General features: G+C 48.2%; 6 protein-coding genes across 6 annotated transcripts; 4 read left to right on the top strand and 2 right to left on the bottom strand.

Moving 5' to 3' along the window:
* Window positions 1-238: 238 nt before the first annotated feature.
* Window positions 239-692, top strand: F5Y00DRAFT_259141 (uncharacterized protein; the record flags this gene model as incomplete). Its single annotated transcript, XM_048010823.1, has 3 exons — window positions 239-376; window positions 440-572; window positions 631-692. 3 exons carry the CDS (start codon window positions 239-241, stop codon window positions 690-692), a joined length of 333 nt encoding a protein of 110 aa, XP_047867582.1.
* Window positions 693-1,526: 834 nt separating this feature from the next.
* On the bottom strand, window positions 1,527-5,515 carry F5Y00DRAFT_228903 (P-loop containing nucleoside triphosphate hydrolase protein). Its single transcript, XM_048006692.1, has 4 exons — window positions 5,158-5,515; window positions 4,162-5,102; window positions 2,210-4,020; window positions 1,527-2,133 (listed from the first exon to the last, which is right to left on the bottom strand). The coding sequence occupies exons 1-4, from the start codon at window positions 5,218-5,220 to the stop codon at window positions 1,748-1,750; spliced, it is 3,201 nt and encodes a 1,066-aa protein (XP_047867581.1). The 5' UTR covers window positions 5,221-5,515; the 3' UTR covers window positions 1,527-1,747.
* A 153-nt stretch (window positions 5,516-5,668) lies between these two features.
* On the top strand, window positions 5,669-7,786 carry F5Y00DRAFT_228902 (eukaryotic translation initiation factor 3 subunit). Its single transcript, XM_048006691.1, has 3 exons — window positions 5,669-6,201; window positions 6,276-7,316; window positions 7,402-7,786. Exons 1-3 carry the CDS (start codon window positions 5,890-5,892, stop codon window positions 7,483-7,485), a joined length of 1,437 nt encoding a protein of 478 aa, XP_047867580.1. The 5' UTR covers window positions 5,669-5,889; the 3' UTR covers window positions 7,486-7,786.
* An 8,086-nt stretch (window positions 7,787-15,872) lies between these two features.
* On the top strand, window positions 15,873-16,519 carry F5Y00DRAFT_259138 (uncharacterized protein; the record flags this gene model as incomplete). Its single annotated transcript, XM_048010822.1, has 2 exons — window positions 15,873-16,281; window positions 16,359-16,519. The coding sequence occupies 2 exons, from the start codon at window positions 15,873-15,875 to the stop codon at window positions 16,517-16,519; spliced, it is 570 nt and encodes a 189-aa protein (XP_047867579.1).
* Window positions 16,520-16,703: 184 nt separating this feature from the next.
* F5Y00DRAFT_214257 (universal stress protein family) lies at window positions 16,704-18,438 on the top strand. Its single transcript, XM_048005555.1, has 2 exons — window positions 16,704-17,533; window positions 17,637-18,438. The coding sequence occupies exons 1-2, from the start codon at window positions 17,117-17,119 to the stop codon at window positions 18,300-18,302; spliced, it is 1,083 nt and encodes a 360-aa protein (XP_047867578.1). The 5' UTR covers window positions 16,704-17,116; the 3' UTR covers window positions 18,303-18,438.
* A 3,069-nt stretch (window positions 18,439-21,507) lies between these two features.
* Window positions 21,508-23,802, bottom strand: F5Y00DRAFT_214133 (uncharacterized protein). Its single transcript, XM_048005554.1, has 2 exons — window positions 23,269-23,802; window positions 21,508-23,198 (listed from the first exon to the last, which is right to left on the bottom strand). Exons 1-2 carry the CDS (start codon window positions 23,624-23,626, stop codon window positions 21,592-21,594), a joined length of 1,965 nt encoding a protein of 654 aa, XP_047867577.1. The 5' UTR covers window positions 23,627-23,802; the 3' UTR covers window positions 21,508-21,591.
* Between the last annotated feature and the right edge of the window lie 1,643 nt (window positions 23,803-25,445).

Below are 25,445 nucleotides of genomic sequence, written 5' to 3'. Positions count from 1 at the left end.
TACTCTTGCTAATGTTCCCACTTCAAGACCAGCGCCCAGTAGACATGCTTTTATCTCTATGACTTTAATAAATATATAAGCAAGGCCCTCCCCTTGCGTTAGTTAAGGTTTAGGTATGCTTCAACATAACTTTCTTCTTCTAAATAGCTATATATATTACCTACCGAACACGCGGTTAGCTTCAACTATAATGGCGTTGTCGGACGATGCAATTGTTGGGATCGTTTCCATACTCATCATGTGTGTTATCGCAGGTCTACAATACCTCCGATGGTTTATTCGTCGTCGGAACGCTCGACCGCTACAAGAAAACCCGATCAACTACGATCCGCTTGCTAGGTCGTCTGCGCTCGAATCTGGGATGTTCTATGCCACGGTAAGTGTAGTAGTCCCCCATATGAGGGATCCGCTAATAGCTAATGTTTATCGTCTACGGAAGAGAGGCGTAAGAGTCGATACGTTCGCGCTCTGGTCATCCAGTGTACCAGGTCCTCCCCGGACCTTTCCCAGTCACGAATCGGAGCTCGACTCTTATACGTCGAGTTTCTCAGATGACACCTTGTCACGACAGAGTATGGTCAAGCTGTCTACTAAGGTAGATACACATAAATGCTAACTACCTACTGCTAGGATCAGGGCGGATATTCGCACCCCAGCTTGACCGGATGTTGCAAGATGGTAGAAGTGCCTAGCTTAGAAACCCCTAGCTTACAGCTTATACAACGGCGTTTGGATGATTGGCAACCCCACGGTTGCAATGGAGGCTGAGTCCTACCAAGCCTTCATACCACCCCACTCTGCCCTTCGTTGACTGGCCCTTGGGAGATTTTCTTTTCCTTCTATCGTCCTCATTTTCCATTCACCTTTCATGACCGCTTCTTTCAAGCTGGCGTTCGGTCCGCTTATGTCGGCCCCTGGTCTGCCCTGGGAAGAAAACCCCATTCCCCAAGCCAGCAGACTACCCAAAAAGACGGATAAGGCTTTTCCCTTTTTTTTATCTAACGAATATTGAACGACGGGGTAATCTTTATTTCTCCTTTGGTCGGGACTTGCATATTTTACATAGAAGATACTCCTTAGAGCTCAAGCTATATACATACCTATGTACCCTTAGCTACCTTTAGAACTCATACATTATATCACGACAACATTTAGGTCATATTCTGATGTAGGAGTAGTTGCTAAATCGCATGCTAGCTTTATATAAACGAAATATATAGACAATTCAACATTAACTTTGATTAATACATTAACTACCTAGGTAATACTTCATTGTATTCCTCGCTTGCTCGGTACACGAAAGGAATCGCACATGCATCGACATACTACAATCTAAGGAAATAGATAAGCAACCAAGTGTCAAGTATGTATCTAGATATATAACAATACTAAGGAGAAGAGATATTGTTATGAAGCCTTTCATACAGCTGATGATTCAGGTAAATACCCAAGGTCTATATTCAATAAGGCGAATATAGTTATTCTAAACCGTGACACACGTAGCTTACTTATTTTCAACGGAACTATGAGGCGCACATAAAATCTATTCGACTGCTGAAATACCAAGTTATCACAATCTCTGATAACTCCGAACTTTTTCCATTTTATCATCGACGACAACGCAAGGCGTATTCCCCTCAAATTATCGTGTTATGAATTTTATGCATCGCTTGACTCCAAATATCCTCCCTATTCAACACTTATGCCTTAACCAATCATGACCAATTCACCAGGCCAGTTAGCCCCTTTACCTCTTCAGAGTCTTCTGCTTCTCAGCCGCAACCCTCTCGCCCTTACCCTCAACCAGCAGACCCTTCCTCCTCCTCACACCGTCCATATATCTTTTCGCAACATTCTCCTTGTCGGCAAGCTCACCTAGGTCCTCGAGATCATCTTCGGTGAAGGGTTGCCAGAACGGGTCCTCATCAACCAGAATGTCGAACCCTTGGAAGATGAGTTGCGGCTGCGCGGCACCCGACGTGCGCTTGCGCATCTCCTCCGCAAACCCGAATGATTCCGCCACGGGGATCGTCGACTGGATGGTGAAGAACGGCGTGCCTTCTTTCATCTGCTCCGAGAGAACGCGACCGCGACGTCGCGTGATGACGTCATATACGCGTCCCAGGACCTCGGCTATGATTGACGTTAGTATAACATTCAGAATAAAAGAGAACAGAATAAAAATGTGAAGATTTCGGGAAGAACTTACTGCTTGCCTGGATCTCGCATGAATACATAGCGAGCATAAGGCGTGGAGACCAATCCAGAAAGCCCTGGCGGATAGACTGCTGTACCGTCTTGATAACCTCGCCTGTAAGCCGGCCTAGACGATCCCGTGCAGATGTCTCTTCGTCCGCTGGCGCGACGGTCACGTCTTCGATTATGACAGCCACACCTTGTACAGGCTCATTACATAACGGACCTTGGTTCATGGCCAGTTGGAACGCATATGTAACCTTGTCGCATAGATGCGCGGCCTTGAGCGCCTCGTCTGCCTTCGGGCTGCTGTCATCCGCTTGCTTCTCCGGAGTGAACACCTTGGGGAAATAGCCGTCTTTAGTTGCGTCGATTAGTAGATTCGGTCCTGTTCGCTTCGGCCCGAAGGCTGTTATCTTGTCGATGACCCCCTTCCACCCCTCGCGTCCTTTGCCGCTTTCCAATTTCGCCTGTAGTTGCTTCTTCAACTCGTCGAGAGATAGGCTTTTGCCTTCGAGTACATCATCCTCCTCCTCGATTTTTTGTTCTCCGTCGATTCCATTCTCTTGGTCGGGTTCCTCTAGCGCATTTCGTTCCGAGTAAAGACGTTTGATAGCGCCCGGGTTTTTGAGGAGGAACTCGGTGACGTTTTCGGGTAATGGCCGTACTCGAATCGTGATGCTGACCTGTTTCGAATTCGTGACGCCAACGACAACGCCGCGTCCTAATTCCTTATTTGCTGGCGGTCTCATTTCCTCCGCGCGCACAATCGTCTCTCTATATGGTACAATAGGTGCGCCAGCCTGGATATCGCACCTCGCAAATCTCTCTTTCAGATCCGTCAAACACCTTTCTAGGTGTAGTTCACCGGCCGTAAGCAGAACATGTTCGCCGCTTTCGAATTGCTCGTACTCCGCACACGGATCGCTCTTCACGAGCAGCTTGAGACCCTCGATCATCTTATCCAGATCAGCTGGATTAACCGGTTCGAGGGCAACTCGCACGATAGGCTTGCCCGCCATGTTGACACCCGCCAAATTGACGGAACCTTCCAATTGGCTACATAGAGTGCCCGATTTTAAGATATGGCCGTCGAGACCGCCAATACCAAAGACGACACCAGCCGGGACGGAATCAAGCGACTCCAGGTTGCGGCCCATAAGCATGTATAGAGCCGTCACAGTCACCTTCTGGGGCTCAGGGGCAGCGTGGGGATTTGCGGGAGAGAACTTTGGTGGTAGGACGTAAAGTGAGTCGCCAACTGATAGAGTGCCTGAATATATCCGTGCAAATCCTATCAAGTGCTCTGGGTCGATCTTTTTCTCCTCCTCGGGTGCGAAGTCGTCCAAATTCGCACTATCGAGAGCTGTGGTGAGGGAATCCACTCCGTTGCTTTCTGCCGCCTGAGCACGAGCGAATTCTGCCCGTTTTTTCCTAGCCAGTTCTCTAGCTTCCTCGGCGCTGAGCTGATTAGTTCGCCTCTTATTCTCCGGGAGTTCGCTTTCGGGTATGGAAACCATTTTGCTGACGTATGCAACGACGGGGTCTGATTTGGACGTTTTGAAATTCACCATCGCATCCTTAACTGATGGATCGATATGAGATGAACCGGGAGAGTATTCTAACAACTCGGGCAGACGTTCAGCCTGGGCCACTTTTGGAGACGGCAGAGACTCGACGACAGACACCAAAAGAGCCGTCGATAGTGGTAGCCATGATGAGAAAACCGTTGTAAGTAGTAATCTGGGGTCTCGAGACCTGGCAATATGCGGCGCTATTGTGATATTTAACGATTTTGTTATCTTCTCGAGTAGAGCCGGATCGCTGTATCGTAGTTAGCGTATCGTTTTTGGATCCGAGGCTTATAAGTCAAATAATTTGAAATGTGACAAGTTCGATGCAACGTCTTAATGATCGAAAAAGGAGAAGTGAATGATACAAGCGAAAAGTAGAAAACCGACTTACCCCTTTCCATGATCTCCGCCGGTAGTTGCTTGATATACGGCCCAAACTTGCTCAAGCACAAGCTGGACAAACATAGGCTTTAAATTGCGACCCTTCAGATGTTTTCGGCCAAGAACCTTCTTAGTCTTCGGATCTAAGTAGAAATCGCCCCATAACACCTTTTCCATAATACTTCGTTTAATACCGAGCTTCTTCTCGTATAAGCTAGCGAATTGTCGCACGGTAAAGGCCCAGCCATCAATGGCGCTGCTAAATATGACGTTATTCTTCTCGGGGGCGAAATATAATTCTTCGTCATCTCTTTCCTCGAACTGTAGGTCGCCTGTTTCGCTCTCGACATCTCCGAGCTTTGCCTCTCTTGCAGCAGCCGCAGCAACTTTCTCGTCCATTCGTTCTCGCCAATTCAGGTCCTCTTCCATACGTTCTCCCTGGAAGAAGCTTCCTAAAACGGCATTTACCTGCTCTAGAAGCTTGCTAAGGTGGATGTAAGCTTCGCCTGGCGTCATTTTCAACTCGGTAACCAGTCGATCTATTTTGTTGAAAACCAAAAGCGGTTTTAATTTCTCCGTCCACGCCTGGCGGAGAACTGTGACTGTTTGGCTACAAACGCCCTCGACGGCGTCGACCAGCACGACGGCACCGTCGCATAATCTTGAAGCAGTTGATACTTCGCTGCTGAAATCAATGTGTCCGGGCGAATCTATTAGGTTGATTAAGTATTCCTTGGGTACGGGTGTAGCATCCGGGGCTGGTCTTCGGAGCATAGAGAAGTATAGGGAGATGGCGGAAGATTCCATAGTGATACCCCTGATTTGCTCGTCGGGTCGTGAGTCAAGATACCGGATCTTGCCGGCAAGCTTTGGCGAAATGATGCCATTTGTAGCAAGGAGGGCATCCGTTAAGGACGTCTTGCCATGATCAACATGAGCTAGGATGCAGATCTAAGTTGCGTTAGTAAAATGAGCACTGATGGACTCGGAACGAGGGGGTGAGTACATTTCTTATATCATCCGCGTGTCGCTGCAGAGCAGCTAATTTCTCTGGAGTGACGACAGGCATTTTGACGGTGTTATGTTTTTAAGATGAGAAGATATGAAGTCGATATTGAAAACCATCAAGATAAATTCATGTAGTTGGTTATGTTAAATAAACAAATAGCTCCAACGGGGGGGCGTTGACGAAGCGACAAAAGTATTTATATCGTTTAGCCAGTGAACTAATTTTGGTAGCAGTAACTTTCAAGTATCCACTAGTCCGACTGGCTGGATTCATGTACCAATTCTAAGAGTATAGTGAAGTTTATTATGGGGTTTCTGTAACGTAGTCACTATGAATCATAGTTGTATAATTTAAGACCTAAGCCGGTATGCCGAATTATCTATACTACGACGTTTCAGACCCCTAATAAGATTTCCTTTGCTGATAGCGGGGCAAAGAATATCGATAAGCGCAGAGATTCGACTGCCCCGCGGCCCCGCCAAAGTTTTGATTCTGCAAGTGCTCTGACGCTCTGACGCGAAACTGCAAAAGGAGGGGCAAAACGCAAGCGCAAGGGCCACGTTGAGAAGCCCTAATCCGCCAAAACCTCGGTTCTTCTTTTCCAAGTTAATCCTTCTCCAGATCTTTTCAATACAACAAGGGCCAAAAAATTGCGACGAGCCCCTCCACGGCTACGATCCCCACGATACTATTCGCGACATCGTCCTCGTGTCACACCACATTTCCACGATGAGCGGATTAAGAAACGGTGCCGCGCCTGTGCGCACCATCGAGGATGACAGCGATGTTGAGGAGGAAGCCCTCGTGGCCGACTACCAAGAGCAGGTCCAGTATGAAGATGGTATGGAAGAATTGGAGCAAGTCAATTCCTTGACTATGGCCCAGCAAACAGATGATATACAGTCTAGGCTCGTCGCTGCTGCTCAACCCTTGGACTTCTCTGCCCCCCTCGAAGTCAAATTCCAAAGCTACGATTCTTACTGCAACCTATTCCACTTCATCCTCAACTCGGAGGGCCCCGTTGATTTAGAGCCTCCCTCGGTTAGTCCTCCTAATCTCATCACGTATAAATAATAACCAAGGCGACTGATCGGTATGCTGACAATACTTTATAGCATTATTGGGCCTGGGATGTTATCGACGAGTTCATCTACCAGTTTAACAGTTTCTCCTCTTACCGACTAAGAATTGCAAGACAAGCGAGGGATAATGAGGAGGAGAGACAGATTCTACGCGATACCCCCAATACATGGGGCTGCTATAGTGTGCTCAACGTACTGTACTCTCTGATCCAGCGATCGCAAATCACCGACCAGTTGGGTGCCATGAAGCGTAACGAGGATCCCGCCGCCGTCGCTGGAGAGTACGGCTCCAAGACTCTATACCGAATGCTCGGGTATTTCTCCATCATCGGACTGCTACGCGTCCACTGTCTCCTGGGAGATTTCAGCCTAGCGTTGAAGACCCTCGATGACATCGAGCTTAACAAGAAGGCCATGTTTGCGCGTGTTATGGCCGCCCATTTTACAACCTACTACTACGTAGGCTTCTCCTACATGATGATGCACCGATATGCCGATGCCATCCGCATGTTTAGCCACATTCTTGTCTACGTATCGCGTACCAAAAACTTCCAGAAGAACGCCCAATACGATTCCATCACCAAGAAGAATGATCAGATGTACGCTCTCATTGCCATCTGCGTGGCCTTCCAGCCGACCCGTCTTGACGACACCATCCACACCGCTCTGAGGGAGAAGTACGGAGACCAGCTGCTCAAGCTACAGCGAGGTGGCCCCGAGTCTCTGCCCATCTTCGAGGAGCTATTCAAGGCTGCCTGCCCCAAGTTCATCTCGCCGGTTCCCCCTGACTTCGATAACCCCGAGGCCAACGTGGACCCGATCGACCACCACCTCTCCATCTTCATGGACGAGGTCAAGACCAACATGTGGAATCCTACCGTGAAATCTTACCTACGTCTCTACACGACTATGGATCTCAAGAAGCTTGCTGGCTTCCTAGAGGTGCAGCCGGAAGAGTTACGCTCTTGGCTGCTAGTTAACAAGCAGCGCACTAAGCAGCTGCGGTGGACCGATCATGCCCTACTAGAAGGAGAATGGGTCAACGTGAGCGACCTGGACTACGCTCTGCAAGGAGTAAGTTTTTTTCTGCCTTAGGGTTTTCAGCCTTACATAGGGTCATCCAACTTTATCATACCAGAGCACTAACAGAAACTTACAGGATCTAATTCACATCTCGGAAGCTAAGGTTGGGCGCAAGTTGGTGGACTGGTACCTCCGTAACCTGTCACGGACGTACAACTAAGATCATCAAAGAAAGGTGTTCTCAAGGCCGAGGAATTAGAAGGGGAACGTAGGGGGGACGGGACCTGTTGCGGGTTTCGTCTCCAGTTTGCATTGCACAGGCGTAATGGGATATTTGTATGTCACTCTCCGACCACGGGAGACAGGCGGGCTGACAGGCAAAAGAGTGACCGGCAAAAAGAAAGATATCGGCTGATTGTATGTAGAAAACGGACGGGGGCTACTCGCCCAGTTTGTTTTTCATTTTCAAGTCTCATGAACAGATATGGTAATCAAATGACTGACTGATTGACTGACTTCTTTGACTCGTATACTCATATACTTTTTTCCTTCCATCATAGTGTAGGAGTTTAGACAACTGGAGCTTTCCACCCAGATTTACAAATAATATGATGTGTAGATTTACATAGATCAGGAGGTAAAGGAGCTTTTTCTTCAACACCAACGCCAAGACCCGGGTTCGGCGTATACGTATAGTAAATGTACCGCACATATACGGGCGGAGCGCATCGCGGTGCAATATACATACCTACTTGGTATACGCATATAGCGGAGGGCCTAACGGCAGCACTTGAGGGTGGTATACCTATATGTAGTTGAATGCGGTGGTGGTGGTGGTGGTGCCGGTGGTGGCTCGACGTTGCAGCACAGGCGCAAAGCACAGGGCATACATAGGTATATACCTAGGTTGTGCAGGCAGAGTGAGTGAGTGATCCGCAGCCTTTCGGACTAGGGGGTCTCAGCCGCCTTGGCTACATACATACCTACCTACCTACCTGAGCTATCGTCTGTCTATTATGTATGTATGTATGTATGTATGTAGTTGATGGAGACGGAACCGGTGTGCAGTTTTCATGTGTTTTTCCTGCGTACACGCGCATATATTCACTTATTCACATGCGTAGAATAGAGAGAGAGGTCTTGGTATTGCCCAAGCTACCCTGCTAAATTCTTACATGGTTGGCCGGTGGTGGTGGTGTTGGCGGTGGGTTAGTGTGTACGGAATACCTAGGTTAGGTTAGTATGTAGTAAGGAGGTAAGTGGGTTAGGAGGCCTCCCAGCTATGTATTGTACATAGGGCACTCTGCGATTCGGCGGCGGCGCGTTTGCTGTCGGTAACGGGGCCGGGCTCGAGTGCCAAGCGGACTAAGGAGGGGAGGTCTTGGCCGCCGATATGTATATGTTATGCGTACGCCGTATGTATAAGTGTATGTGTATGTAGGTTTGCATGCTGTGCAGGACTTTGTGCCGTGTGTGTCGTCTCGCTAGTTCGGTGTGACAACGGCGCGTAGCGCGCAGGGCTGAGAAGGGCCAAGAGCCTTGAGGTGGGCTGGTGGCGTTGGAGATAGCTGAGTTGCGGCGTCTTGTGCGTTTGGACTTACATAGTTGACTACTATCCATCTTACATTTATACATATGTAGATAGGGGTTTATGTATGTGTAGGGTGTGTGGGTGAGCGTGAGCTGTGTAGTGTAGGGCTCCGTATACCTAATGCCTGATGTACATTGCTGGTATCCGAAAAGGGGAAAATGAGAGGGGCCATAACATTAGTAGCATCTCCATCACGAACGCTCTTGTGCGCGTGTGTGAGGACCACCACCACCACATATGCCCTAACCTAGGTCCTAAGCCGACCCGGTTTACATGAAGGAATGGTAGCGGGTGACCAGGTAGGATAGCACATAGGTTAGGTTAGTTAGTATGTATGTATACCACTCGTTTGCTGCAACTAACACACCATGCTCATAGATCTGTCTAACGCATACATAAGGAACGAACCAGTACGCCGTATCATCGTCGTTGCGGTGCCCTGGGTAGTGTAGGTAGTTCACGAGGTAGCTGAGCTAGGGACAGACGGCCACCTAGATAGTATTACCTCTCTCGCGTTTCGCACAGCCACCTGCCCGCGGAATCCGTGTGCCGAGTGTGACGATGAGGCGGGTAATCGGCAATCCCCTGGTACTAGTCTAGACATACACTATGTAGGAAGACTCTAGATTTGGTATCGTCGCCCGCGAGACAATTTCTACCTGGGAGGGGAAGGTTTATTTGTGCTCTCCGCTGGACTGCTAACCTACCTACCTAATATAAGATAAAGATGTAGAATAACCTCACATGTTACATAAGAACTGAACTGTTATGTATGCGGTTTAACGTGACAAGACGATAACATGGATCATGTGTGGCGCCAGTCGATATAACGCCGCCGATCTCTCACGTATCTGGCATCTGGGGTGCCTGGTGCTTCTCAAGAATACGATTTTGTGGGTGACACTACGTGGGTAGGTATCTTGACGATGCCTCACGGGACTTTGGTCGGGGATATATGTAGCGTCAACAACCTACGCCCCCTCCCAGTCTGATAGGGCTCCCGCCTAGCAAGTTATAGACGACCTAATTCCTATTACCTAGCACTCTCACTACCCGCTGTACCTGATTCCCCAGCATCAAGGTCGTAGTCAATCAACCACATACCCGGAATATGGACGCTTGCGCAGTCTCGCTGCTTACCCCTGTTTAAGGTAATTGGGCACATGGGGTGTGCGTACCTGGTGATAGCTAGGGTCGGCTCGTCCATCTTTTTCTCCAGATATGCACATACATTATACATATGTGCCGTGCCCTGCTGTGATGTAAATCCGGGTTAAGCCAGGACAGCCCACTGCGTCCCCGGTCCCTCGGAAAGATGCAGCAGGTATTGGTTCGAAGCGATGCAATTGCTCGTCAGCAAGCATCTAACCAAGCCACCGAACTTTTCCGGTATGCTTTTTCCCGTGACACAGCTTCTATACGATCAGGAACCCGCGGACGCCGGCTAGTCGCCAGTTGACCGCATGTAGATGTGGATTCCCGGCGCCAGCGTGGAGACGATGGGAATTTTGCGTGGTGGACTGGGGCGGGCTGGGTACCTCTCTTCGTGCGTAGTGCTAATCCGCCTATGATGCCTCGGGATGGGGACGCTGCCTAGGTGATGGGTACGGCTAGTTGAGCGTAGTAGTAGTAGTAGTAGTAGTAGTTTGCGACTATGATCCCGACAGTTCGTACCGCTTGTAGGTCAGGGGTTATACTTCGACGATACCTGCAATAATCTTTCTATGGCGGCGACAAGTGGCGCCCCCATAGCAAAGTCTCGATGGCTTGGTTATGGAGTTCGGGTTGGCAAAGGGTCCGCTACGGACAAATTAGTGGATGACGACGAGGCGAGAAACAGCTCAGCACACGTAAGAAATACGGCGTAGTGCTACCTGACAGGAGTTGTAATACAGGCTTCGGGTGCTTTTACACAAAGGTGTAGTAGCTCCGGATTTAGCTTACACAAGAAATAGGAGAGAATACCGAAAGATGGAGTTGAGATTTTGGGAGGAGTGTGTATAAGAGGTAAATCGATTTTTGCTCTCGTGTTTTATGAGTTATAATAGCAGCTCTTGAGTGTACTCTTACAGCAGCTTGGCACCGCGAATGTCTGTACACCCTTCCCTTCTACACTAAGCTCAACGGCCTTTCAGCAGCGTCAAGTTTAGAAACTTCCTAAATAGGCACAACATGCGAGTTGTCTGTTGTCTTGGCCCCGTATAAGCGATGGAAATAACAGTAAACTTCCCGTACTAATAAATCGTAATTCATTGGATTATCTTCTCTCGTCGTGCATAGTAGTCGGGTAGTCATCCAGTATTGAGAGTTCCGGTATATAGGAGACTCGATGTTATTGAAGTTATACCTCATCTAATCTTTCTGTCAGGCGAATAGGTATAATGCCTGGATGTTCACGGGGTCTGTTACGCTGTACCAATGGGATGTCGACGGGAGTTGCAAGGGTATCAATTTAATATAGGCACTATCCTTGCTGCCCTCATGATTAAACGACCAGAGTGACGCTCCCCATTCTACAGTCCTACCTATACCGGTATGCGACTCCGGTTTGATCGCGTGTCATAGTTCATCGTGGTAGGAATCAAGACTTGCCAAGTAAAAGAGCCAAGAAGCTAAGTCTGTGACAGGACCAGAATGTGTTTCCGTGGCGTTGAAACATACATATGATAATTGGTGAGTAGAGCCTCAATATCACCTACATATTCTACCAAGTTTATACGGCCAACTATCTATGGTAGGGGAAGTGATAATGATGGTGATTAGGCTGATAGGCTTGGGTACTTGGTCGATCTGTGACAGCTCATAAACAGATCAGATTACGACTGTAGGCTCGGAGAAATTTAATGAGGGGTCATGTTAACTCGGGGAATTCAAGGCCATCTTCTACAGTTCAAGATGCTTCGAATGGAAAATAAATAAAATATAGTCATGGAAACTTGAGCTTATCGGATCTCGATAATGAATGCGCATATAGCTACGGAGCATGATCCGTTTATAGTCATTGCCTGCCAGATTATATTGCCAAGCATGCTTGACAAATCATAACGAACGGTATTACTTGGAGATGGAAAGCAAGGGGACGGTACAAAGCTTAGCATGTAGACATACGATGGTTACAGTACTAGGATGGTAGTAAACGTGACTGAATCGCACCGAATAAACTTAACATCAACGCCGGTGCCGGTCGGTGATGGTAATCGGGTTGGTCAAAGCGGTCAAGCACGTTTTGTCGTGGTGCGAGTCGGTCAGCACGATGTGTATGTTTTTGTCCTAGGGTATGAAGGCATATTTGCGATCGCGGCATTCGCCAATCTCTTGGTTTCCGAGTGTCGGTAAATCGCAACCAGATATTTAATTCGGTTATCGCATCGTGGAAAGGTGTGCGGTGAAGACCTGTTAGTTGGGATGTAGGAAAATATCGGGTTCTACGTGAACAAATAACCAGGCGGAGCTGTAGCCCGTGTGGGAGCCGGGGAGCCTAGGCGGTAGTGAATCTGTGATATATTCGGTGAGGCTGCAGGAAGCCAAGATTTCTTGCATCCATTGTGGCTGACATAGCATGGGAGACATGGATCTTTTATGGTTATCGAATTTCAAGGTCAGGGCTGGGATTTCATCATTTCACCTCGTGCTGTTCTGCGTCTGTCTGTTTCGTGGAATCCCTGACATGTGAGAACGTTAAGAAACGATGAATATAATATCTCATCGCACATAATACGGGTTAGTAGCCTCATCGAGAAACATCCCACTCTCCCCCTGGATGGATGGAAGCTTCGCGAATGGCGGGCAGGCTACGATGCGTACACCCGAATATTGTCTCTGATGACTCAATACAGCGGACACGTATGAACGTACGGGACGTAGGTATGAGCGTATGAACGATAGACCTCTTATTCCCAGGGGAAGAGAAAACCATGTGACCTTTCGACTCCATATGCAATAGGAGAAGAACTACCTGACGATGAAGGAGGCCTCTCCCCTCCTGATCCCTCCTCGACGGGTAGCAGTGCCGATGCGACGAGATCTACCCTATCCGACAGGAGCAAACCGGGGAAATGTAGCCTAAGTAGGGAACTCCATCTGGCAGCGTTCGATCGTGATGGATGGTTGGTGTGAAACGGCTCGACCCGGTGGCTCCTCATCTCACCCGCTACTTTGGGGCCCGCGCCTGGTGCCAGGTACTGTTACGTTGTGGTGGAGGTTTAGAGACGGAGATGTGCATGATTCTATCCGTAATTCATCCCAGTGGAGCGTTTCCTTTCCTTTTCTTTTCTTTTTTCTTCTTTTCTTTTTCTTTTTTTCCCTTAGCAGTCAGAAAAATACGGAGATATGTCGTGTGGCGCTCCCAGTTAGAATGACTGTCGTGCTATGTGCCCAGATTTCCTTGTTAACTCTCCCGCAGGAGTTGCACAGATGTGTCATCAGGGTAGAAAGTGTTGGAAAGGAAAGCCAACCTTGCCCGTCAACGTCTTGGCTACGCGAGCTATGCGCCAAGTTCGCCAAGAGCACGAGATTGTACTACTCCATATGTCTTATGTGTCCGTTTTGCCAATCCCCATGGTCTTGGTACCCTTTTGAACGATATGGGGTTTTCTATTTCTTGGAGTAGGTAGGTATCTACTATGTACGTTCCTCGGCTATGACGAAGAGTTTGCGGATCTTGACCATCAAGATACATACCTATTATTCAAGCAGGCAGCTGAGTTAAAAAGCGGAGGCAGGCCTCGCGCGCGGACAACTATGTGTAAGCCACATCGGTAGTTACTGCAATCGTAAAGCCTGGATTCTGAATTGCGCGCCTGATGGGAAGAAATTTACAATCCGGACGTACGTAGAGCCTATGTAGTCCTTGGAGCTACCTTCTAGATACGTCCAGTATCGAGGAAGATGGAAGGATTGGAGGAGGACAAGGCGAGGAGGGGTGAATGTCCCTTCTTGGCCCTAACCCGCCGGTCTGGGAGCGCAGTTGACTTCTAGCCGCAGACGTTGTGGACGAAGCCTTGGTATTGTCAATTTTAGATGAATACATGGTGGTACAGTACTTGGTCGGTTGCTATTGTTATTGGTATTGCTATTATTACTGTTGTTGCTGCTGTCATTGCTGTCATTGCTGACATTGATACTTCGTTGTCATCACATATACCGAAAGCGTAACCAGAGACATGATGACGAGTACAAGGTAGTGATGACCGGATGCTTAAGGCAGTTGTCGTGTGCCGCTGCAAGAAGTCGTCGGGAATTTACACAAGGTAGATTTGAGATACCCATTTAGGATATAGGATACGGGATATCGGCTTCGAACAACAACTTTGCTGGCTGATCTGACGATTACGCTGGCCTGACGTCGCATTGGAGTGTCTGCCGCGAGTAGTTGACATGTTGCGATTGGACGGATGGAATAAGAAGGGAAAAAAGCGAAAGGTAAGACGAAAACAACCTCGAAGCGTGAGAGGAAGATCAATTGATGTTTCTTCAGAATTTAGATTAGGCGGAGACAAGATGACTTACATCAATGTACGAAGTATGCGGCCAATATACGTTACGCCTGTAGATGCATAAATCGGGGTGCTAACGTTACCTAGCGGGTTAGTGTATGTATTGTAGGTATTGTACCTAATGTACCTAGCGTATATAATAGGTAGGTACATAGGTACTAGGTAGCTGCCGTTAGGTACCTTGGGTACCGAGATGGTTAGTCCAGTACGAGTAATTACCCAAACCACAAGCATTAAGACGCGTATGGTATAAGTACCTAGCATAAGTACCTACTAGTCCTGCTAGTTCCCTGCGGTAGCGTGTAAAAATAGGAAAATCTGGAAACGCGCCGTCATCTGCCGCAAGGTTTAAGCTCTTGGCTCCAGCTCTTCACTTTCCCATTTTTGTGCGTACCAAGGTTTAAGAAAAAAGAACATCGCCCGGGGCAGCTACAGGCCCTATACGCACTTAGTACAGCCCCTACAAGCCCACTACTTCGTACATACATGACTACTTCTCTATTGTTACTGCCCTTTACCTCATATGTACATCTAGCCCGCTCCTCCCATGGCCGCCTTATCCAGATTCCTTCACCTCTTTAAAAAAGAAGCCCGACTCAACTGCTGTTTTTTTCTTTGACCAGCAATTCATCACAATTCATCGTTGTTGTTGTTGTTACTTACAACCTACGCTTCTACAACTTTACTGTACGTACCTACCTCTCTCCTGTTTAGATAATCAAGTGCATTTTGTACCCACTTGTTTCCAAAAAGATACATCATTTAAAGCATCCCATCCGTCTACAACCACGCGCCAATCCGCCTGCCGAAACTTAACACAGCCAAGCTTTCTTCCCTCAACCAAGCTTTTCTTATTCAAGACCAAGCGGGCTGAAGAAACTTGAAGCTCCCACGATTGCAACAGAAGCCAAGTCGCCTTAGAAAAATCGCCTTAGCAAAATCGCCTTAGCAAAAGTCACCCTAGCCAAAACGTACGACATCATCCATACGTACCTCTAACCCTTAACTTTTTTTTTCTTTTTTTTTTTTCTACCACTCTCGCTTTACACTAGCTACCTTAACTCGAAGCGTTTGCTTTAAACCGTTCGTTCTCCTTAACGGTTGTCTTCGGCAATACACCAACAGGAATATTCGTGACGCCCTCCCAAGCTAATTTACTCTCTTGCGACCCATAGACAGGACAACTCGACGACCAATCATTCGTCTCGTGTTTCACCATCAATATCTCCCGGTCTCCCGGTCTCCCGGTCTTCCTCATCCTTGTTATCCCACGTGGCTTATCGATTCGATCCTTCGAGACTCGGGCTTTGCTCTGTCTTCCACGCGGCTGTCAGACCATCTCGAAGACGGATAGCCCCGGGGCTATCCCTTTGGGTTTCGTCTTGGACTATCCGCGCTCAATGCCGTCAGTACGAAACTGCCTCCTCCGCCCTCTTACTGAGGCAACGTGAGTAAGGTATCGACAGTATCCGTACAGGCGCTATCTTAATCACATTAGTCCATCTCGAGAAAGAAGAGAAGATGTCCGGAGGTTTACCTACTCCAGTTAGAAGCCCTGAGAGCGACGTCTCTCCCAGATCACAACCAAGTTCTAAGAAGACGGATTACTTCTCTCTCGACAAGAGAACGAGCCCACTCTCCCGTTCCAGCTCGGCGCGAGATAGCGCAAAGAGCACCCCTCGTACAAGCTTAGTGCAACCGGCCGCTACCGAATCCAAGGGCAAGGGGAAGGAGACAGCTGAAAGCACGGGAGACGCGAGCGCAACGACTCCGGGCGAGACGGCCTCTAGTACGGGGAGTAGTGGTCCTCCATCTAGGAAGGCGTCTATCTCGTCTATATCCTTTGCACCCCCTCGACACCCCTCGCTTCCTCAAGGACTAAAGAAACCGCATGCTGGAAATCGAATTCGGGCAGCGTCTCCGCCACACCGTAGGTAAGTCGAGATGATTTCGTATTTTAACGCACCGCCTCATCCCCTCTCCACACAAGTACATACAAGTACACAGATGTATATTTTGCTCCATTTACGTCGAGATTCTTCGAATGCAAGGACGGCCAAGAAGCTGCTACATCATTAGCACCTAAGGTTAAGGGCTGTTCGGACGAGGGTGCTGGCGCGATCGCACTTCTTGGCGGAAACTCTTTTGCGACCGAAGAGCAAATTTAGCGGTGCTATTACATCATAGGCCCGCTTGAGAACTTGAGAAGTCCGAAGCCGCAGGATAACCCGACCCTTCAAGGAATCACAACTTCGTTTGTCGACTAGGAGAGGTCTAATAGTGTATATTCCGCGTGGCTTGCCGTTATTCGTATGGACTCTCTAGACATGATAATGCCTATGACCTGGGACCTGGGTGGTTACCGAGAACTGATAAGGGGCTGGTCTTCCATTATAATCGCATGTCGTTCCGGTGAGGATCGTCAAGCTAGTCCGGTTTCTTACTCGCGCGAGCAACTCTAAAGCAGCTTCTATTCGTCGACTCGCCCGATGCTACCCCGCTCACTATGTTCCCCCACATGTCATCCCAAGGCCAGGCCAAACCCCGTACTTTAGCAAGTACCTCGTTCCTTTGGACGACCAAGGCGCAGCAAAGCTATGCGTTTTAGTGGCCGCTGGCTTTGAAAATCACAAGTTTCCCTTCCCCTTTCAGCTGCTGGTCGAATTTCGCGCAAAAGGTGCCTTTTACGGACCCGTTTTGCTATATCAACAACCTCTTTCCCGTCTCTTACCTACTACTGTCTTTCTCTGTCCCTCTTCTAACTGATGGCAACCGAAACGCTAACCGAATCTCCTCGTTCGCAAAGGTTTGAATCCCATGTAGCCTTCGACAACATCCCCCTCGGCGAATCAACCGAGTATAATCCCATCTCGTTCACCCTCAACTACCGCCATGCGGGTTTTCAGTTTAGACGACGACACCGCACCTTTATGGTCGGCGTAGACGACAACTCGTATTCCGACCATGCTTTGCAATGGCTACTGGACGAACTAGTCGATGACGGCGACGAGATTATATGCGTCCGCGTAATCGAAACCCAGGTCCGCCTTACGGATAAGGCGTACCAAGAAGATGCCAGGGCTCTGATGGAATCGATCCAGGCGAAGAATACGCAGAATCGAGCAATCGGCCTAATTTTAGAATACGCTGTTGGAAAACTGCACAACACGTTCCAGCATCTTGTTAGTAGTACCCCCTACTGGTCGACCCGTAGCTCGTCGCACGTCGCACGCTACCGTCCGGTTCGTCAAATTCTAATGTCAGTGCTAACCTGAACCGTATTAGATCAAAATATACCAGCCATCCATGTTGATTGTCGGTACGAAGGGTAGAAGCCTTGATGGAGTCCAGGGGTTCCTCGTGAATCGTAGTTCTTTTTCGAAGTACTGCTTGCAATACTCACCAGTGCCTGTTGTCGTCGTGCGTCCTAATGAGAAGCGGGTGAAAAAAAAGGTGAAGCGAGCGCACGACCCATCTAGGCAAAGTTATGCGCAAATGCTGCTAGGTCAAAAGCACGAAGCCGATAGCGAGAACAGCAGCGTTTACGAGCTAGAACCCAACCTCACCCCAGACGAAGAAGCGCATCGTGTTGCAGTAGCTGTCGGGCTACCAGCAGCATACGATCCGACTATCAAACCCATCGATCCCAACAGTTTACTAAAGAATTTCGGCCGCCGACCCGCGCCGGAGGTATCGAAGGAAGCCCTTGCAATAGTAAACAAGGGTGGCGTACCTGCCGAGAAGAAGTCGGCGGACCAGGAAGAGTCGGACTCGGATTCGGAAGGAGAAGGAGAATTCGATGTCAGACCGGGCGAGGAGCTTCTTAGAGAGAAACTTCATAAGATGGAGCTAAACGAAGGGGCCGCGCTCAGAGCTGAAGGTAGGAAGTTAAGTTCCGGGTCTGCTGATAGCGACGAAGATCCGCCGGGTGGAGGGGGTGCCAAGACGTGACGCGACTGTCGCACATGAGAAACCGATATGAGGGATAAGTCAGAAGCCTGTTGATTATTAAAAGCGCGGGCATGGTTGGATGGACGATATAGCGGATATTTGCCCCACTATCGTCATGATTATTATGCTAAGCAACCTATTTTGCACAAGAAGCAACAAACACGGCGTCAAGTCGGTGGTAAGAATTGGAGGAATACCCAGGCTGGAATTTTTTGAAAGCATTTGAGATGGGCTGTAGCGCGAGCTTGTATCATGAGCAGTCGGAGCGATTATTATAATAAAATACGACTCTTCTCCCCAGATTTTACGGGGTTCTCGAATTTGATGTTACTGCACTTGTGGTGGCGTCTTCGACTGGTTGATATGATATATGGTGTGCGTAATGTGCGGTAGAGGGCGTAATAGGGAGGCACGAAGACTTCGGTACTATACCCCGTTAATACGTATATCCTATTGAAGAATTTACTAATAGGAATACCAGTCAAAAGATAAATTCCTATCCATCACGGTACGAACAACCAATGTGAACCAACACTTTACCAGATGCTATCGTGTCCAGTAGGCGAGATAGAAGGAAACTGTGCTCCATTGCATATATCAAAGTCATTCGGAGTACGTCACTTAATTGATATATCAGATCAACGGTTTCTGGTGTCTCATAAAGCTTCAAAGCAACACGGCCATTAGTCTATTAAGCAAAGAGACGAGGGCGCCGTGCCTCTTAAGCCGAAAAGTATACACGATTTGATATAGTGTGGGATGTCTAAAGGATGTACGTAGTCCAGGCCGTATACCGAATAGGGGTTGAAGTAAGATTAGGAGTACGAGAGCCAGCAAGAAAAAGCAATATAAACGCGGTTCTCTGGTAGTTACTACGGGTACAATGATATATATATATATATATATATGTTATTATCTCTTTATTACGTATACTATTGCCTCTCTTGATCCATTATCCCGTTTTATCCTCTCCCTCGCTGTCGCCGGTCGAGTCATGGAAGAAGCAGTGGTAGTCTACCGTGCTGGTAAACTCCAAGGTGATTTTCCATAACTATCCAGTTGGTGTCGTTTCTGAAAAAGCTTGTACCGCGTGATGCCCGCCTTGTCTCGTATGTCTTGGCTGGTCTCGATACACTTGGTATCTGTCGTTACGGGCCAGCGGGCAACTACTCCGAATTCTCGGGTCATTTTTTGGGCATGTGACTGACCGGTGGGCTTTGTTTTGAGGTTTGTCGAGTACGGAGCTGGCTTGGCTTTGAAGGTGTTGCTACTGGTGCTTGTGGTGGCTTGCGGCCATGATAACGATGCTTAGGGATTGCAAATTAGGAGAGAAGGTGGTGTATATCTGAGGGCGTGTAAAGACAAGTAAAGGAATCGGATGGAGGCTCAAGGGACAGGATAGAAGATGGAAATTAAAGCATCAGAGATTACTTTACGAATACAGATATATATTCCCACTGTTGTCGTATTTCACTATAAATTCACCAATAAATGAATGCCATCCCAATCCAGCTACAATTCTACTCAAGGCCACCAATTTGCCGTTATATTAATGGCAAGAGGCTCTGATATTACGAATATTGATTCGCCATCCGTCGTTTAGGGGGCATGGCTCGGCAAGCAGGCTACCTATGCGTTGACCTGGACTTGTCCTTCAGCACCAGCCTGCTTTGGAAAATGACCAGTTCCTGAGGATGGTGGCGGCAATGAGTAACCCATGCTCCTAATTTCGACTATGTATATGCTCGGGATCGACGAGGGGCTTAACTCGCGATATAAGACAACGCTTAGTCACTCACGCAGCACGAGTTACAACACTGCTGAATGCATCTGATGAAAATGACTACCTAGCTGTGGACAAGATATAATATAAACACGATATCACGTATACTAAATATGTATAGTAAGACTTATGGCAGACATGACAACGAATCCGTATACCCGATACCATCGTCAGCCGGGGACTCGCAAATACGAGACAGTATCGAAATCATGTATCTGGAGAAGACATCTATCATTTACCAGTATATGCAGTATCCAACCCGGGCATTCTCGCCCTCTTATGTGATATAAGATACATATCTAGGTTACTACCCAATTCAGAGTAGGCTATCCCAGCCAGCCAGTCGACAACAAGTCTAAACTTAATCAAAGACTTTCCAGCCGAAGCAACGCACATGAGACAGGACATGTATGTATTTACTACTACCATCACACACGCACATAGTGAAAATAAAAACTAAAACTAAAACTAAAACTAGAAACAAAAAAATGTCGGCAGCGTCTATCTAACAGCGAACCCAGTGTCACAAATTGCAGGTACTGCTAGCGAAAAAAGGCTGCTCGAGCTTCGCTCTCGGCACGCGTAAATGATCAGGACGTCTTGGGAGTAGGAGAAAAGGTCTGATGATAAGGATTGGTGCCTTGGTTATATGAAAAAAAAGGAAAAGGAAGAAACGGACGAAATCTCAGAGTGAAAATATATGAGAAAAGTTATGTGGGCCACGGGCTAGGCTAGGGGGGGCTGGTGATAGCCACATGTGGCTTCGAAATGGAATGAGGTATTCGTGTACCTACTCTACCTTGTACTTATACATATGCAATTGAACTCGGCATGTGATGATGACTGGATGGTTTATTTACTCCGGCACTTGCGCCCTATGCACCTTATTAAACCGAGACCCGAGACTTTATGAAACGGTCCAAGGCGACCAGTCTCAGCTCTCCATGTGTTCTCTAACCACGCATACCTGTTTCACATTTAATAGACGAAGCATAGTTGTCGATAATTAAACCAATCGCTCGGGACGCTCGACCCGTTGAAAAATTATACGACGTTAGATGTATATGTCGAGTATGAATTCCTATTCTTCCCACCCCCTAGTCTAATGCTGTACTTATACACGCCCAAAATTCAAACCTCCTATTACTATGAAATGCCAGCAGAAGCCTCCCGAAAGGGCCTTCCCGGATTAAAAGATGAGAAAAAAGCTCAAACCTTGCTGATATGCATCATGTTGTCCGTCCGAACCTCTACCGAGGCTTGCTTATCCCATGCCGAACGCCGCCGCGTATGCAAGAAAAAGGAGGTGCATCCGAGGGTTAACCGCCTCAGGAGCTAAAGCAGAGTACTCCGCGCAAGGGTATCTTGATAACATCAATGGCTCTATAGGTCACCCCGAAACTTCCAATGATGCCCAGTAAGCCGTAAAACGCCACGCAAAAATGCCCAGTGTCCCGTGTCCGTTTGTTCTTGTTCTTCGTCGTGACAAAATCGTGACGATCCCCATTACGCCTTGAGATCTGCGACCGCCCTTGCCACCTCCTTAGTTGCAATCTTCTCGAAGCGCTGTCGAGCATCCTCGTTGAGAGAATCGTCCGAAACCTCCTTATATAGCTTGTGGCTCAGATCACGATTGATAGAGGCGTACTGATCTGCCGTGATATGTCCAGATTTCCAGTGAGGCTTGAGGGCGTCTTTAACGATCCCACTAATGCTCTCCTTCATCTCGAACGGCAATGCTCCACGCGTAGGACTGGTATCTTGCGACCGTAATAAATACCCATTGGTAGGTGTTGGTTGTTGTCGTTGGGGCCGAGGCTGCCGAATTTCGGGACAACTACCGCTCGCCCTGCTGTTCTGAGGCCGATGCGTCGGCCGGCGGGATCCCGAATCAGAATCGCTATGATCCCCATTGCCTCTGTTTGCCAAGAAATTCGTAGGTGGGTAGATCGGCTCAATATGTGAGCTAAGCGACAAAGGCGAGCCTGGGCGATCGTTAATCGCACGTGGCGGGGGCGTAGTCGACAGAGCTCGGGGACTGCTGAAAGCTGACGGGGAAGGAGATGAAGCCGGTGATGATGGGTCTGGTATCGGTTTCGAGAATGTGAAGAGAGGACGGACGATGTCATCGTCAGAAGGCGTACTCATTTCAACCTCCTTTAACAAAGACGAGAGGAAGGAAGGGGCTTCGCCATTACTAAATTGGTCAGACGTGGGATTTGAATTCGACCCATCTGATATAGGTTGGTCGGTTTGTATAGAGGGGCGACTGGACGTTGAAGCTTCCCCGATTGTGGGCACTCGTCTTGTCCGAGGTCGTTTTAGCTTACGCTCCGGTTGCTGGGGTGGTTCAATCGGAGATGCGGTCGCGGAACGAGACTTCCGCTTTCTGTGACTCGAAGTTGGACGATTAGGAGTGGTGGCCTCCATAGCCTTCTCTAGCGCACCCCAGGCCTGCTTCTCTTCTGCTGTTTCCTGGGGAGGAGGTGGAGGTGGTGGCGTGGGCCGCTGCATAGGCACTACGTCCGAGATGTTACTTGCGAACACGTCGTGGGCTCCTAGGCGGCTAGCGATATTAAGACGCTGCTGCCATCGCTGACGCTCGCGTTGCTCTCTTTCCAGCCGCCGTTGTGATCGTCGGAAGTTGCGTAGAGCCTCGTCGTCATCATTATTATCCAGATCGAGGTTCAACGCGTCCCAAACCCGGCCTGTAATTTGACCCCATGCGCCCTGCCATTCGTTTGAACGGGCTTGTCGCCTGGCCCGTCGCATACTAGCCTGAGTCCGTGGCAGAAAATTAGAATTGCCGTCGGAAAAGCTAGCTTCTGTAAAATCCGCATCTTGGAGCTCGGTGGCTAGGAAATCTGCGCCGGTATCTGTGCATTCTAAGCAGAACCAGTGCCCTCGAGGCACGCTGTCGAGGCCTACACAGTATGTATGATATGGCGCATCGCAGTTGTCACAGAGCAGGAGCACATCTTCGTGATCGGCCCGATCGCAGATAGGACATGGCCTCGTTGCCTCTTCTTCGGGATTGTCGTCAAGCCATGCTTGCGGATCGAATTCGACAACTTGCTTCTTATCTTCTACCTTATACGAGGACAATTGGGTACCTAGCGGGAGACTTAGTTAGCTTCTCGTTTCGAAAAGGATGCAGCCAGAATCTCGACGCATTTAACTTACCTCCAACTTTATCGTAGACATGCACCAAATAGAATGCTTGGCGGCAAATCGGACAGCTGTTGGCCTTTCCAGTCCATTCTCGTAAACAAGCATCGTGCAAGGCATGACCACAAACTTGAATAACGGCGATTCTATGCTCTTCATCGTTTTGGTGGGCAGCGCTAGATGTGCTGCCCAGCGGAGACCCCGGTGATAATCGTGCCAGAGCATTTGTAACTTCGGACGTTTTTACGGGGGACGAAGAACTCGGCGGCACGTCACCTTCTAAAGGTCTACACAATCGCGACGGCGACGGCGACGATGACGATGACGATTGAACGTCTAGATTTTCTAGACAGACAATACATTGATCAGCCATCAGGGCAGATTTTCATGGATTGTCGATGTTGAGAATACAACATATAAGTGACTTGATGTAAGTCTGTATTTAAGATTTGCTGCAGCCTAGACCTGAGCAGTAAACCCCCTTCGAAATGGGTGATCGTTAATTCGTTATTAAAAGCACAATGCCAATAGCTTGGTGGGTGGGCTTGAAGCGGATTGTGTGGATTCGTAGATTGATAAGGTGGGAGTCGTCGAAAATACTCGAGGGGGTGGGTTGAGCAAAAGCGATAGAGTGGTGCAGGTATAGATAGAATGGAGGTTAGGTATGTAGATAGTAAGAGAATAGATGGGACCGGAGAATAAAAGACAGTATTAAGGTAGACGACGATGATGCGTACTCCAAGTACGTTGTGTATGGTGTCTTATTGGAGGGGAAATAGTGCAGTCAGAAGGATGATTGGAAAACGTGCTAAGTATTGGGTGGCCAATTCTGTTGCTTCACAATCACCCCTTCTGACGTTTAAGTTTGGGAGAATGAATCGACTCCGGAGAGCTTCAAGGTTGCTATGATGTGTATGCGTCTGGAGGGAATAAATGGCTTATTCTTGGCTGGCCAGTAAAACCGAGCTTTGTCCAGAAACAAGATGTGGCGGAAATTTGAACGAGTTAATACTGTGCTGTTAGGAAGTAGTTTGCTGCTTTTTGAAAGCTTAAACAACTCTAATGTATGTAGATAAACCGATAAACCAAGGAGAGAACAAGGGGGGTGAATTTGATGGGAAGAAGATGGATGCCGGGTTTAGTTTTCGGTTGGTACGGATTTTGATTTTTGGAATGGAAAAAAAAAAAAGAAGAATAAGTGACAGGTGACTGATGACTATTACACGGAGAAAAGGCCAAACAGAGGACTTGGACAAATGCAGCTTTTTTTCTGTTCTGTATCTCGTTATGCCACTGCTTTTGCCTTGTTATGGTGCTTAGGCGAGTTACTAGGAACAACTGAAGTGGGCGCGGAGTGTGGATTTTGGACTTCAAGGTGGTTGACAATGATAGAAAGGTCGAAAGAGAATAGAGGGGTGCTGAAAGCGCGTGGAATTTTGTCATTTAGCGCTGCCACCTTAATATGGTCCAAGCGTTCCCGTGCCGGACCCAATCAGCTGACGCCAACTGAACCCTGGACCCTTTTTTAATGGGGGTATTTGGTAGGTATTTGGTACTCGGTACTTTCTTTAGTACTTTCTCGGTGGGAGCTTTAACATGGGAAGTCTCAACTTCCTCTGTACCTAATTCAAGGCAAACCAGGCACTAGGGCTTCGTAAGAAATAGACCTTGGAAGAGAAGGGGGGTGGTTGATGACTGGTGACTGCCTACCTTAGGTACGCAAGTCAAAAATTACTTGACTTCGAATAGGTAATTAGAGGTAGTAGGTGGGCCAAAGACGAGTCGAATAGTGGCTATTATTGTCGCCGTTGCTTGTCTCGTACACGCAATTTGTACGAGGTACTTTTCGGCTCAACCCACCGGAACTTGGACAGTAAGTTGCTTGAATCGCTTGGGATTGATTGCCAGCTCCGAATCCAGACGGCGATATTTAGAAAACGATGAGATAAGACCCTAAAGCTTTCATGGCGAGATTCGTGGAATTATAAATAGAGATGAAGGAAGAGAGTTTGGTACCTAGTGTTAAACCGGGCCAAGCGCATCTGCGACTTTCCAATTCAATGTCGGTTTGCCAGGTGCTAACAGGGCAGCAGGGTCCGTCAATGTAGTGGTATAAACATCTGCATAGGAGATATACCTTTGATAGGTAAGTACTGTGCAGATGTGCAAATGTGTAATGTGCAGATTGTGTC

The sequence above is a fragment of the Daldinia vernicosa genome (genome assembly GCF_022497035.1).
Source record: "Daldinia vernicosa strain CBS 139.73 unplaced genomic scaffold F5Y00scaffold_9, whole genome shotgun sequence".
NCBI lineage: Eukaryota > Fungi > Ascomycota > Sordariomycetes > Xylariales > Hypoxylaceae > Daldinia > Daldinia vernicosa.
The sequence above is the reverse complement of the archived record's forward strand: the minus strand, read 5'-3'. Positions and strand labels throughout refer to the sequence as shown.